We start from the raw sequence: 15756 nt of genomic DNA, 5'->3' as shown, positions 1-15756 counted from the left end.
TACAACCTTAATGCAGTTGAAACAATTATAATCCACACTTTTGATTGAAATACATACACACACTATTATAAATTGTAGTGCATCAAAAGAGACACACATACTGTACTTCAAAGTGTCAAGGTACTTGATCAGCTCCAGACTCCTGACGTGCTTAAGTCTGAAGCTGGTTTGTCGTGGCCATTTATGTAAAAGTTTTGTAGTTTATAATTTTTACCAATTTTGTTTTGTTCTTTGTGTAGTAGGAATATATTTAAGTTAATTTAGATTCAAAATTTGTGGTTGATTTTTATATTTGGAATTATTTAGATTATATTGTTAATCGTTAGACCCGCCCACCAATTTGAGCGATTAAGAACACACCGGGTGCTGGGTGCGGGGTGGATTGTTTGCTGGATTGTTTGGTGGATTGTTTGGTGAATGTCTGGGGTGGACGGGAGGTTTTGGTAGAATGATTTTTTGACCACTTGAACATTTGAACACTTGAACAGTTGAACACTTGAACATTTGAGCACTTGGACAGTAAATGGAAAGTATTTTTTATTTATTTATTTTTTTTATTTCAACTAAGTTACAAGACTTTTTTATTTCAACTTTAACAATAAATGAATCGGCAAAGTGTGTACAAATCCCAAAACACCCGTTACCACCCACAGCCTTTATTGGAGTTTATCTTTGCTTTTTTTTTTGGAACGAAAGGCTGCGACACTGGTTAAAGTACCACAACAGTGGAAGACCTCTGTGGTACCAGTGCCAAAGATCAAACATCCAAAGACCCTCAAGAGAGTCATCTACTCCTCCTGTGGAGGTAATAATGGACTCTGCAATCCTTACATCCGAACGTAGGCCATGAAAGCTGGGCTGCCTTCTAATAGGTCAATGTTTCTTTGCTGTCACTACATTGACTGAGGCATCTCAGATACAACAGTAACGGGATGACTTTAGCTTTGTAATTATTAGTCCATATTATATATTTCTTATTTTTCTTGTAAAGTGCTTTGTGATATGTACTATGAATTGACTCTCTGAGTGAACTTAATTGAACTAAAACAACCAAATGTCTCATTTATACAAGAGCATTCAAACTTGAATACTTTTTTCTCGATTCAACTGTTGCTCAAACCAAATGTTCAAATGTCTAGATTGTTAACTTTCTCAAAAAAGTTAATCTAGACACTGACAGAAATATTTCTACAAAATTATTATGTGCGTACCTGTAATTTCTATTGCATAAAAAAGCTACAACTCAAAGAAAACTTCAGTAACACTTATGATAACAATAATTCTTATTTTTAAATGATGATCACCTGCTTATTTATGGTAAACGGAAAATAATCAAAACCGACCGGGAGACAAATTCACAGTCAAGTTTGATCTATACAACCTCATATGGTAGAAATGAAATGCATTAAACCATTAGCACACTTCTTTGTGATCTTTTAACTTGACTCTCACTGCCCAAAATGTGCTGATATTTCATAAAAATATATAGTCTGCTCTTTCCATTTGCATTTTATGTGAAGGGGCATAATATATGCACTTCTTTAGCTGTCTGGTTAAATCAATGACTGTTTTGTAATTCTAAAGTGTTGTGTAGATTACTGACATCCCATATTTCATAATCCCATCATGGTCTTGCCCTCCTTCATTGCTGGATGTTGACTTGATTCTCCTGGCAGCAAAACAAACGCTTTCCATTACCTATTAGATTACACTGATGCCAAATATAATTTAGCTCCCTCTGGAATCAAACATTTGCTCTTAGACGATAAGCTGGGAATGTAGAACTTGAGCCAATGCCAACAAGCATATAAGAAAATCGTGGAGCAAAGTCTTGAATCCAAAAACAAATAATTCATACTCTGAATATTTGCTTGTTTTGGCAAATGCATCTACTTTTTAAAAGAGAAAAATGTCATCTAAAAAAAACAAAAGGAACTACTTGTTCTGTTCTCAAGTAAAAACAGCTTTAAGTTATTGTTAATGGGCTAGTCCCCTAATGTACAGATAGATAAATCACACAACTTAGTCTGACTGCTAATGGTAAAAGTCGGGCTCTCTGCATGACAGCCAAGGATACGCCACAGTGATACGCTAATGAAAAACAGCCCTTAGCAGAATAAGGGGGGGGAAGAAAAAATGTTTAAAGAAATAGACAATTTGAGGTTATTGCAATGCAACTCAGACAATAAAGACCATGTACATCATCTATACAATATATTGCAGCTGACACCTTTAAAACATAATGAAGTACTCTGTTAAAGTTTGAAAAGGAAAGATAAAAAAAAAGAGTACAGATTGAAGGGGTACATGTCATACAGAATCACACAAGCTTCCAGGAAATAAAGATGATGCATATAGGTGGGCATAGCAAATACACATCTGGAATGTTATACAAACACAGTATTCCAATCTAAGTGACCATTCCCCTATGGTTTATGTTACAGCTGATTCCTAGATAACAGTGTCCTGCCCTGATTCCCACAGCATCTGCAGCTGAACAGCATGCCTGGCTAACAAACTGCCACAGAGGACCAAGGCGGTAAGCAGGCCAAGCTACTGACTGATCTTCAGGGTAACTGGGTGGAATCTACTAAAACAGCAAGCGAAGCAAATTTTAGCCACCTTATCAGCAAAAGGCTTTGGTTGTTTCCTGAGTGAAGATATAAAAATAAACTTAACTGATTTGAATAAAACAAACCAACCAACCAACTGAACCAATCAACTGAACAATCAATCTAATCAATAAGTCCATGCTATCATCCAGCCAACTAAACTAACTGTGCAGTCAGTCAATCAACTCAACAAACCAAGCAACCAGTTAAACAAATTATTTACCAAATAAACAAATGTTTGTCCCCTTAATAAATAACATTTCAGAAATTAAAAATGAAACTGCAGAGCCAACCTACAAATCAATCAACATGAGTGATGTCAATGTAACTTCTAAGATAACATGATGATTGTCAGTAGAGCTGGAACAGGGTGTCTCAGGGGACCACTGACCACCCCACTTTACAACCCTGCCTTTCAGCTGGTCCCACCAAACATGTACACAGGCTGCACCCAACACTGACAAGCAGAGACTGACATCTATCTCTGTGTCTATACACAGGTAGAGGCACAGACAAAACCTACAGCATTCTGATGCGGGCCAAATCCGTTAAGGCTCCAGATCCGCATAGTAGTCACCAGAGGGTTTATGCACATGCGCCAGCTCTGGGTTGGGCTGGGATCATGAGGCTGCCTGACACCTGTGAAAAAGGCTTTGGCTCTGATCCGGTCCGGGTCTGGACCAAATCTGCCTGAATGTACTTGTGCCACATCTGGCCCAAATGCAATATTTAAAGCCACTGTGGGCCAAATAAAAAAAAAGAAGAAGAAAGAAAAACCACTCCTATGGTGGTGAGAGAAGAAAAGGAGTACTGTTATCTGAAAAAGAAAGAGCAAAGGGATGGGTCAGGAGAGAGTGGGTAAAGCTGACCTCTTCCACAGCTGCAAGACATGTGATTGCAATGCTAACTTGCTCCTATCTAACTCTCTTTGCAATAACACAGGGGAGAGAAAGGAGAGAACAAATGTTAACACCTGTTATTCTTTCCTTTATACATAAGACCATAGTCATTCTTCTAATATTGAGGCTGACAGAATTCTAAAACAAAAAAAGCTTAAAGAGAGTGCAAAAAAGTCAAATGGGAAAGCGTGTACTCTTTGAAAACAACTCGGGTATTTTCTGGTAGACTAGAAAATTAAAGACACTCCCTTAGAACAAGGCATGCCATTCTGAACAATGGGGGAAAAAAAACTCCCATCTAGCATAATAATAGAAAGAGTAATTATTGGAAAGAAAGATTTTTATAGTGTTTTTGTTCTGGGATTTAATGAGATTGACTACATTGATCCAGCTCATTCAGAGAAGTTTCAAACTATAAAGTGAATCCTTTCCCTTCCAATTTTTACCAGTATATTTGAGTTTACCAAATGAACAACACTGGAGCCCGACTGAGAGAAAATAAACTGAACCATTTTTGAATCAATTCATTTACTTTAAAACAATAACCAATGGCAATCTACTAAATCTTCCTCCTGTTAAAGCCAAAACTAAAATCAGAGCTTTGATAGTACAAAAGATTGATTTTGCTGATGAATATAAACTTGTAACCCACCCCTTGACAACCTGCAGTAGATCACAAGTCAAGTTGTAAACAGCATTAGCTTAAAGGACATAGAGCTTTATCAACCAGCCCCTGGCTTTGCCTATGAACAGTCCACAGTCCTTGTAGCTAAAACACCAAATTGAACTCTGTGCAACAGTTAAACTATTTATACAGCAAAGTAATATTCATATATTTCTTGGATCCAGATATCTCCACTTGGACGTCCACCCCTACTTCTGGTCAACTGAAACAAAATAACTTTTCTGGTCAGAAAATATCTGACAGGACGAAAAGTACACAGAGCTATTGTAATCATAGTTTTGTTTTATGGGTGCAACACGTGGCAAATATACCTAAATCAGCAGCAGTTCCAAATGACCTCATATATGTCGTTATGAAGGGCTGAGATAGCTGAAACTTTTACACTTGTGGTAGCGCTCCAGTAATGCTTGGCTGGCTGTTTTGAGAGCGTGTCCAAGGATATTATGCAGGAATGTGCAAACAAGATGGATTTACTTTACAAAGGTGTCCTACAGCGGCACCTGAAGAAAACTAACATCCCAGAAAAGCTTGGGGAAGCAACAAAGCACAAAATAAAAACACAGAACTGCACTATGGCTTATAGTATACAAACTGACTTGGGTCTGCTGGTTAGGAGAATTCATGAGCCTTAAGAATCAGGTTTGTGGGTCACCAAATGACCTGACCTCTGATTCCAACAAGATAAACAATCACATTCTTAAGGATGGATTGCCACACATTCTCTGAAGATTACAATACAAGACAAAATCCCTCTCATAATAGCACCACATAAGACATTTTTTTCTCACATTTTCTTACAAAACAAATAAATCACATGAATCCCTAAATTTCTCCCTCTCTCTCTTTCTCTTTGTCTTTTACAGTCTGGTAAAGGTCCTTATCCACTGGGAATCTGAGACAGTTTGTTCAGAACAATTAAAACAAAATGAAACACAAACAATGAAATGTCACAGGCTGCCACTGGCAAATGCCTTTGGAGGGAGATGTGAAAATCAGAAGTTGCCTGACTTTTTATCCAGTCACAGCAATGGTGCTGCTGAAGTGGGTTACTTCCAAGAGCTACGAGTCAATCTCCATGGTTCAATTTCCAATTTCCCAGTGTGAGCCCATCTAGGCTCAATATCATAATGCTGGCTTCTTGATGATAGGCCCACATATCCTATTCTAGCCATAATCCTAAATGCCACTTGACTCATTTTATTTCAAAGTGCAGCTAGAACTTGGATTGACTTTTTCTCTTGCATAAGTCAGTCACCTTAATTACAAGTCGTGATCAGGTTTTTAATTATTAGGAATCATTTCATAACATCGTAAGGGTGTTGATAAGTTTCAGTAATACTTCTTCTGACATTTTTTCCATATAAATGAAAATGTTTGATTTTTCTTTTTATATTTTTTAATCACCCATTTAAATGCAATTTTTAAAGGTGGATTAAAATTTTTAGAGATAAAAACTTTTTAAACAAGTAGAATTTAGGACAACATATTTAAAGTATCAGGGACAGACACTGTATATCACCCCAAATCCTTCACAAAGTGCTCCATGGAGGTATCTTTAGTAGTGGCAGTGTTTGACTCTGCAAATATGGCTTAAGGTGCTGGAACATATTACTAAATATAACATCCACAGGTAAAAGTGCTCTAGAACAACAAAAAAGCAGTATGCTTTTCAAATATTCAAATAGCCCTAGGATTGCACATATAAACTTGCATACTTCCACCACAGTTCCTGTGTTCTGTAATTTCTCTATTGAGCATACTGTATTCAAGTCTTGCACTTGCAAAAGTGCCTGCGATAATGTAACACATTTGCTTTCCTGTGAAGTTGAAGTCTGTCAAGAAAAACATAACCTTAACTAAGACTAACTCAAAGGAATAGTCTGATGTGTTATTCCGCTTCCTAATTGATAAGAGTTGGTTAAATTACGTTAGTGGATAAATCAAGTTAGCGCTGTAAAAAGTTAGAGGCTGTTAGTGCAAATTATAGGTAATGTTTGACTTCTTATGACTGAAGGTTTGAATTTTGAAGAATTCTTTCAGCACTGAACAAAGGAATGTTTATGGCAGAATGGGCAAAAACGTTAATTTAAATTATGCAAATTGCGATTTAATTCACAGTCACTAAAACAAGCTAGTTCACTCAAATCATTTTTTCTCCTGGGCCAAGGAGAAAAAGAAACTGGAATCTTGTTCAGTTGTCCAAAGTCCTCTTTTCACAGAGAAGTAAAGTTTGCATATCATTTGCAAATCAAGGCACCAGAGTCTGGAAGAAGAGTGGAGAGGGACACAATCCACATGGAGAAGCTTTCACAGTCAGTGATGACTTGGGGTGCTATGTCATCAGGTCTTGGTCCACTGTGCTTTCTGAAGTCCACAGTCAACAGAGCCATTGACCATGACATTTTAAGCACTTCATCCTTCCTTCTACTGACATTCTTTATGGAGACGCTGATTTCATTATCCAGTAGGAATAGGCTGCCCACATTGGCAAAGGTACCAAAACATGTGTGTTGATGCAGTAATTCATGGAAAAGGAGGCCAAACCAAGTATTGAGAACAGAGAAATGAGTATACTTTATAGAAGCCTGACATTTCTGGTTAGTTTTAAATTTGTTATTGCTGTCATATAATATTTAAATTTTCAGACAATGTGTCTATGTTATTTAATAGAAAACTAAATAATATAAGGATACAATCTCCAACTCTCAAGTTAGATGTTTGCAGGGAAGAACACAGCAAAATAAATATTTCACAAAACATTGTCAGTGAGATTGTAATTGGTGGATGGTAGAGCACTGTAGGGGTGGAGATCCAAAGAACTTTAAGAAACCATTGCATTTTAAAGCACAGCCCACTGTGAGCACTTAGTATTTAAAGTCATTAAGGGCGTATAGCTTTGAAAAGTAGGAAATTAAAGAAAAAGGAGGAAAACGGTTTCTAAAATTTCTGAGGAAAGAAACTAAGAGGTACAGATTCATGTCGCCTTTCTTTGCCACTACATTCCCATTCATCAGAGGGCCGTTTGAAAAGGCGTTGCGAAGAGAGCAGCTGCAGATGCAAGACACTATTCATATTCCCAGATTTCAGAGGATCAAGTCGAGTGAATTCAAGACTTTTATCTTCTTTAATTATGCAAATTATACGCCACAGATATTTTCTATCAAGATGAGAGGCCTTTTTCTTTTCTCTCAGCAATTTTTTCGATGAGACGCCCAAGTTAAGCGGAGGGAAGAAACAATCCTTGAAATGCACATTGCACAAAAAAGTGGTATGGCTTATTTGTCACTGCAGTTCATGAATTAGAAAATGGATGGATTTTTATTAATTTCATTAAACTGAACATAAGTTTTCTTTGCCTTCCTGCTAAATCACATTTAAAAACACAACACACAACTGTATAACAATGGGACATTTATTGGGGCTGCATGAAACGGACGGATTTCATTGCTACTAGCCGTGCCACTTCATAGTAATTTGCCACAAAGGACTCAGGCATTCTGATTTCTCAATAACACCAGTCATTACCAATAAATCTTTAGCCCCTGCTCTGCTCAGCCACTTTCTCCTCAATAGCCAGAAGGTGATTCCATGTTTATTGAACAAAAGGTCTTTGTACTCCAAGCATGTTCATCACATAAACGATTGACAAACCCTTAATGCCCAATAGCATTATGCCCATGAAGGGGCAGAAGAGACATAGAAAGACAACCTTGGGATTTTTGGCACTTTGCCTCTCAAGAGTCAAAATCTTATTGTTCTTTTTAAAAACTGAGTAAAATGCAGGTGAAGGAATATAACAATTACAAAACTGTCCGCTAAACACGTTGTATAATTCTGATTGATGTGGATAGTAATAAGCTGGCAATGACATTGCAGTATATCAAGTTATTGACAAGAGACATTTCAAAACCACTTTTTTCTTTCATTGTACTTTTTCAGTCACACTAGTGTGGAGTAACTTCTCCAGAGTTTCTTATCTGCTTCATAATGCAGTGGAGTACTGCCACTCTCACTTCATTTTGCCCTGTCCATGGGTTTAAAGAAGGCTAGAAAACCTTGCCTTCACTCACAAGAAAGACAAAAGATAAGCGCCTTTCGCAAAAAATAGAGAATCTGCCTGATATCCCAAATGAGTCCCACCCATCACTTCAATTAAGATAAACCTGTCGTCCGGGTCCTTTTTTTCCCTCCTTGTTTACCTCAGACCACATAATTTGTCGAGTGAGAAAAGCTAAGCAAAAGTGTGACATGCAACTGAAGTAAAAAATGTAGAATAAAGTTTATGCAGGAGATTTTTATAAACTGGAGAATAGTGATGTTTCTCTCAATCAGTGCCAGAAACAACAAGTAGGAAAGTACCAGGATAATCCTATTGCAAGCTTACCAATGACTTGTACCAATGGTTGAGCAATGAATTAAAAGTATTAAGCATCTTCCAAAAGATCAAGAAAAGCAACACAGGGACTGGGGTCTTTGGGATGTTTATTTTTTTTTTTGAGTCTATAAGCAAAAGGGAAATAAAAGCAGAGAAACAATTATGAAAAATGGCAATGCTTTATAAAAGACACACATACCTGCTGTGAAGTTGTAACTTGCTGAAAATCCCACCCCTTCCAGTTCTCCATCCGTCACAAATTTTATCCACAGGTATCGGCCACTACTCCTGATATCTGGTGGGCTGTGCTGACCGCAGTACCGCCCAAGTATCGGGGAGAAGCCAAACGGTCCATCGCGAACCTCAATGTTGTCAAATTTACATTCCCAAGAGGACTCAATGGAATAATTGTCCTCGAAGTGTAGATCAATGCACTGTCTTGGGGGAGCTGGAAAATAAATTGAAAAGTAATAAGCAAAAGTATCGTCTCATACAGTAGAGTCAATATTTTCATTGATATTGATAACTCTAGTGGTTTAAGTAGCTTGGGGGTAATGAGATTTTCTACAAGCTTTTTGTGACATTGAAACACAATTATCTTTCTCATCAAAGCAAAACCGTTCTCAGCAATGTATCAGTATTCAATTAAGTCATTTGTCTTGAATATAAACCTGAGTATTAACATTAATAACCTGTATGTTTGAGATTCTTGAAGCAGGACAGGAAGTAGTTCTTGAGTTGCCATGCTGCAACTCAGCTACAAAAGCACTGAAGAAATGCTCAGCACTCTTGTATTGTTTATGTGGTAGCATTTTGTGAACTTGGTAGAAAAAAGGAAATTTGTAAACAAAGTGAATATATTCAACTGGCTAACTGTTAGCACTGAAAATTTACACTTATTTTAGAAAGCTGGTCTAGATTTGATCATCCAATCCAAATACCTAAACTTATCAAACTTGAAATGGATAATTCTATGCCATATGTATTTTTTTGAATCAGTATTTTACATTTGAAAATTAGACAAATCTAAATTGACTTAAACCTGGAATGAAATATTCTACACAGATTGAATTTTTTTAAATTAGGAAAACATCTATATGAAAACAGATCACATCTATACATGTGTAAACAGAAAAAATGGTTTTGAAAATATTTGAGGGCTCTTTTCAACCCAGCATGTTTTCATCATCTCGTTACAGGAAGTGGTTGTATTGTAAAGCCTTTATTCTAATTTAAAATGGATCTTCAGGTGTGACTGAAGTTAAATGGAGTATTGCGTATCTTCCTCAAACATAGTGCCATTTTATAGTACAATCAATTAGCTATGTTATGTTCAGTTGTTATAAAAATGCTAAAAAAAATAACTTGACATCACAATTTGACACATTGAAAATAGCCTGTGTCTCTTTAAGAAGCTTGCGCTCTTTCCGATACTCTGCCTTTAGCATGCAATAAAAACATTGCTCCTCCATGACATTGTTTACAACCATTCTTAGGAGCATTAGACTGAGAAGTAGTTTGGATGATGAGCTCAGCAGACACAAGTTCCACCAAGTGTTTGTCAAATGCTGCTGCTACTAGTCTGGAGAAACTGTGTGTGGGAGGCGTGACCTGAGGGGTGGAAGCTCAGCTGGGAATGGCAGCTGCAAGGAGGAGCTTTGTGAGAGCAAGCGCTTAGGCACCCCCAAAATGGCTACCATGACAGATTAAAGGATTTCGCAAACATGCATGAAAGAATCAAAGCAACACTCCACCAGGTATGTTTTTGATTAAAATAATAATAATAATAATAATAATAATAATAATAACATTATAACATGATATAAAGCTCAAAAAGTCAATTTTAACATAACACCCCACTGGTCCCACCGTAAATGGTATCTCTTTTTGGTAAAACATCTTTCTGCATAAAAACAATTCTCTATGAGCATGTCTTACTAGTCGTTTACTCAGAATAAAAACTATAGGAGTGCTCTATTTGGGGGAGAGTAGGGGGGTGGAGAGAAATCATATTTAAAACACCTGGTGTTTTTTTCTATTTCCGCTATTGCGTGTGTCATGATCATATTCACCTTCAAGGATATAAACACACTCTGTGTTGGGGGGGTATTTGTTTGGGTAATTGGGGGAGGTGAAGAGTCCTCCTTCTGCTTCCTTTACCCACGCTCCACACTGACCTGCAGGCTTTACTCCAGAATTGTTTTTCACTAAAGATTCATACAAAAAAACAGAAAGAACAAAAACAAATCAGCGATAAATGAAGCTTTGCAAGGACTATAAAAATATATATTTTTGTTGTTGAGATTACCTGTAGCCGTATCCTTTTTTGTTGCCCCAGACAACCCGAGTATGAGTAGACTTGCCACAACTGTAAGATCAGAAAGAACAATACATATTTTATTGTTTGGCTCCTTTCCCCCCCTTTTTTTTAGGTTTGAGATGGCACAGTTCAGATTCCTGATACTGGCTCACTTCAGCAATGTGAACAATTTTTTTTATTATTTTCTTTTTTACACACTAAAGATGATTTTTCAAAATATAACCAAAAGATAGGTATGAGACATGCACAATGACATAACAGAATTACTTCTCTTTTGAACTTGTTTGATTTTAATTTTAAATATTTAAAAGAACATGCAGCAAGAACTTATGTTATGACCTTCACTGGTAAAATTGCAGGCTGCAAAATGCAGCCCTACCATTATTTAGCTAAAAAATGATTTCAGCTTGATTTGTTTCTCGTATAGGCTACTCAGTGTTCCTTTTAAATTGAGTTAAGGCTATAAAGAAAAAAAAAAAAGACATAGGAGCAAGTGTGCTTCAGTTATAGTGTCTTACCGTGAAGGAAGCTGTGCCCATGTACCATGTCTGTTTCTTTCACAAACGGCTTCACACTCAACTAATTCCATTTAGATTTAGAAAAAACTTGAAGAAAAAAAAAGTCAAAGATGAGAAGGATTTTTCTTGCTAATTCACACTTTTATGAAACCTCTTACCGGAAGGAAGAAAGAAAAAAACCCTCCTTAAATCTGTGAAGTTGAAGAGAAGAAAAAAAACCTCATAAGAATTAATCACCAGTTTCATATAAAACCAAAAACAGTTCCGATTTCCATCCAAACGCTTCTAATGCCCCTTGGTGCTTTTGATGCACTGAAAGGATTAATAGTCCCTTCATCAGCCCTTTTCTAATCGCTCCACATTTGCGATCTTCTTTAGGGAGAAAAAAAAAGCCTCGTTTTGTCCTCTTTGGTCCCTATATCAGGAGCGGGAATCCTTCAGAAGCACACCAGACCGCGCAACACTCATCTCTGCGGCGTTTTCTTTAGTCTTCCGGGGTGCGTAAAATTGTCCAGAGGAAAGAAAAAAAGACAAACGAGTTGTGTAGCCTACATAATAGGTGGGATTTCATGCGGCGTTTTCTCTCAGAAGGTTGTCTGTAGTGATCTGAGTGCGCCTCTCTGCATTGGCTTCTGTCAAATGGAGAGTCAGCAGGGGTAAATGCGTGATCGCCCTCCTCCTTTCGATTCTTTCCTTGTCTGCGTTTGGCACCGACTGTTTAAAGATCCAATGCGCCACGACCATCACGCTGCCTTTCACGCGCGCTTTGTGAACTTCTACCACAGCGTGCTGCGGGATCGGCTGCACGCGCGAGAAACAAGTGATAAACAAAACAAAAACAACAATAATACACCGCGGTGCGTAAGTGAGCTATGTACCCCACGAAAATGCACGTAGCTATCTATATACACCGTGTATATACTGTTTGTTTATCACTGAAAAATCATTTAACAACTATTCCTTCTTCAAATCAAAGCTGAACGTGATGGCGCATTTTTAAGGTTAATTGTAACAGTAAAATAACGCAGGTTCATTTCAGCAAATCAGAATATAATCAAATTTAACAAACAAATAAAAAAAAACGTCTTATACATAAACATCCGTCACAGTCTTAAAGTTAAACCTTTTATTTCAGTTTATGTGGATAATAGCTTACAGGCAGTGTCTCCAAACATTTTAAAATTTAATAAGAACTAGTGTAAAAAAAATACATGAACTCCTGGACTACTGAAGTGTGGCATGGAGGCAGTGGAACCTCCTGGCTGTGTTGAGGTGTTGAAGATGACCAGGTGGCAGTGATTGTGCGTCAGCAAGTCTTCACTGCTGGTCAGGCAAGCACAGTGGTAACCAGAGACATTAGAGAAAGTAGTATTGTTTGTGTGACAGGTGCCAGGTCCTACTGAAAAATAAAGGCAACAGTCAGCAGAGGTAGATTGTCAGCATGAAATGCTTTTAAACTTCCTGGTGGATGACTGGTCTTTGGATTTGATGATACACAGTGGAGCAATGGCAGCGGATGAAATGGGTCCCCGTATCGTCACTGACTAGGAAAACTTCAAGTGTGACTCATCTGGAAAAAAAAAAAAATGAAACACTGAGCAAGTCTAGTCCTTTTACTTATTTGTCCCAATAATATGTATTGAAACACTACCCCTGTTTTAGGTGTGTGTTGAGGCAAGGAATGTTACTTTTGTGGCCATGGTTTGGATATATCTTTGTGTGTGGTGTCTCATAAAGTTCTGACTCTTGGCACACTCCATGCCTTTTTCATCTACACAAAGGTCTTGGACAGGCTTCACAATTGTTTCTGCTGCTTGTGCATATTCGTACCATACTTGTTTCTTCCACTCAACTTTTCATTATTGTGCTTGGACATAGTAATTCTCTGGAAGAGCGCTTTTGTTGCATTAAGAAAGTTGTGGGTTAAATTCCAGCTTCCTTCACTTCCACAATAAGGTGTAAACTAATCTGATTGACACTACATGGGGACAATGCATTTTGCAATAACATTGATTTATATTTACATAATATCCTTTATCTAAGTTTTGCCGCACCAGAAGTAAAATATTTATCCAACTGGTTGCAAGGTTTCATGAGGTCTGAGTGGTAATAGTGGTAATTCAATAATAACAAATCTGTTTGGTTCTTATCAGAACTGGTGTTGACTCCTTCCAAGAGTTGAAACTATTAAATCTGTTGTTGCAATAGCTCTGAAAGTCAAACGCTGAAACTGCATGCTTAACACTACAAAATGTGTGGGATGTCATTTTGAGTTCCACAAGACACATGACACGTTTAACCATTGTATGTGATGCAAGATTTAATTTTTGACATTTTAGTTTTTTGAAGAAAATACTATGTTCACAAGCAACAATTGAAAAAAGCAATCTCAACTGACTATCCGATCTTTGGACAAATAAAATATTTTGCGCTGCTGTCCTTAAAACATTAGTGTTAAATGTAGAGAGAGCTGCTGTAAACTGATTGAGACGCCAAAAAAAGAGTGGAACAGCCTTTACCATCCTACTTGATTGTGAGTAAACTTCAGTTGTCTGTGATTTCTGGAAAATGCAGATCAGCAAACAAAACAATAGGTGAATAATTTGTCACTATTCCATCAGTGTTATTCCTGTAAAACTAAAAAGAAAAAGTCTGGAAAAGTATTGAGTTTTGAAAGGAAAATTTGGCTGAAACTTCATAAGAGGTTTTTATCATTATTATTATTATTATAAAAAATAAATAAATAAATAAAATTATTATGTGCTTGGACATAGTAATTCTCTGTAAGAGAATTTCTATTGCTTTTCCCAAACATGCCAGAATGGGAAAAGCAATAGAAATAAATTGCTTTTTGAAGTTCAGCTCTCATAAACAGACAAAAACTACAAGCAGATCTTTAATTTATCAGAGCAGTGTGAATATGTCAGTTTCATTTGTCAATACAGCCTCTCTGGGACGTATCATTAAACATTTAACTGTTCTTGAGCTTTGCTGCAACTCAGCTCTTGGTTTACATGAATAGTGTACTTTCCACATTTCTAAACTCTACATTAAAAAGTGAAAGATTAATGATGTTGGATGAGAAAGATCACTTTTTACATTTATTTTTTTTTTATCTCAAACTTGCGAGATTACTTTCCCAAGACAATCATGTCAGAATGTACCTATACGCTCCTTCACTGAGTGCAGCGGCTCTCGCACCTGATGACAAAGCTGATCAGAGGGTGCTCAGGGACAACTCAGGGGCTCAGGAGCCCAAAAATAGTCTTGGCACTCAGGAGACAATATCCATCTTCTGATACTCCTGCTGCAGACGCAGCATTGGCCTCAGTCTCTCTTTGCACATACTGGTTGATTTTACCTCACCAGTTTTGATCAGTGGAGGTTTTTATGTTGGAGTACAGCAACTTTGTCTTTTTAAATCCCTGTGGTATTTTTTGTAAAATATAAACTTAATAGCAAAATTCATACCCAGGAGATTTAGTTTTTACATTGTATTCTTAAATTGATTCAGTTCGGCAGCAATAATGCACACCTTGCAGGTGCCACACTGACTTAAACATACATATGGGGAATCTCAGAGCTCTTTGCATCTGTGATGGACAATGATTTAAAGAGACTTGGGATTTAGGACGCATACATGCATACAAAACAAGAACAAAAGTTTCTACCAGCTTCCCTTTTCTCTACTTTAATAAATTCAGATAAATCTGCTGGGTAGTCAAGATTGTTAGTCATCATTTGGATGAATGTAACTGGGATGCATCTATCTCTCGAAACCACATGCTTTACTTGCATCCAGCCCACAAGGGAACCATTGCACATCCTGTGCCCCATCACTTGTTTCATTTTCTCCAAAAATATTTGTCTCCTTCACGCTGGATATGTTGTATTTGCTCACGCCCTCTTAGACAGAACTGATGAAGATCACTTAGATCCCACAATAACAGGTTGGCTAATCTGTTATGTTTTCAGAAAAGCAAAAATATTTGTCATTGTGTCCATTTGGCTGGACCAAGGTCTGTTGAGTACATTAAGTATGCACCTTTAGTGTGACACTGCCAGTTTTCCTTTGTCAATGTAACAGGGGACACCCCTAAAGCGGATAAACTCTTAGACTAATGCCTCCTGGCCAATGGGACTCGAATTAACCCTATTAGTGATGCATCAAGAAATGTGCTGACCTAAAAATGAAAAAGGAGAGAAGAAAAAGTATTTGTTATTCAAGGTATCTTGTTCATTAAGTAGAACCCAGCACCAAGAAACGTTTTGGTTTTTTGATTTTGTTTTGCGGCCATGGAACAAAGTCTGTTCTGCTCTTTATGCTGCATTAGTTGTCTGGGTCTG

The 15756-nt window shown here is 37.3% G+C and overlaps 1 protein-coding gene across 4 annotated transcripts in view; it reads right to left on the bottom strand.

Annotated features, from left to right (window-relative positions):
- Positions 1-12311, bottom strand: part of neto1l (neuropilin (NRP) and tolloid (TLL)-like 1, like) — a 70218-nt gene extending 57907 nt beyond the window's left edge. For 2 of the 4 annotated variants that reach the window (XM_028005727.1, XM_028005728.1), the window contains exons 1-4: positions 11410-12310; positions 10880-10939; positions 10644-10778; positions 8771-9019 (exon numbers count right to left, since the gene is read on the bottom strand). In XM_028005727.1, coding sequence (XP_027861528.1) covers positions 8771-9019; positions 10644-10778; positions 10880-10939; positions 11410-11437 — 472 coding nt within the window. In that variant the 5' untranslated portion in view covers positions 11438-12310. Of the gene's footprint in view, positions 1-8770; positions 9020-10643; positions 10779-10879; positions 10940-11409 lie in introns of all 4 variants that reach the window. The other 2 variants (XM_028005730.1, XM_028005729.1) reach the window with 2 other exon arrangements.
- Between the last annotated feature and the right edge of the window lie 3445 nt (positions 12312-15756).

This window comes from Xiphophorus couchianus, chromosome 21 (genome assembly GCF_001444195.1).
Source record: "Xiphophorus couchianus chromosome 21, X_couchianus-1.0, whole genome shotgun sequence".
NCBI classification, from domain to species: domain Eukaryota; kingdom Metazoa; phylum Chordata; class Actinopteri; order Cyprinodontiformes; family Poeciliidae; genus Xiphophorus; species Xiphophorus couchianus.
This window is presented reverse-complemented; position numbering and strand designations above follow the sequence as displayed.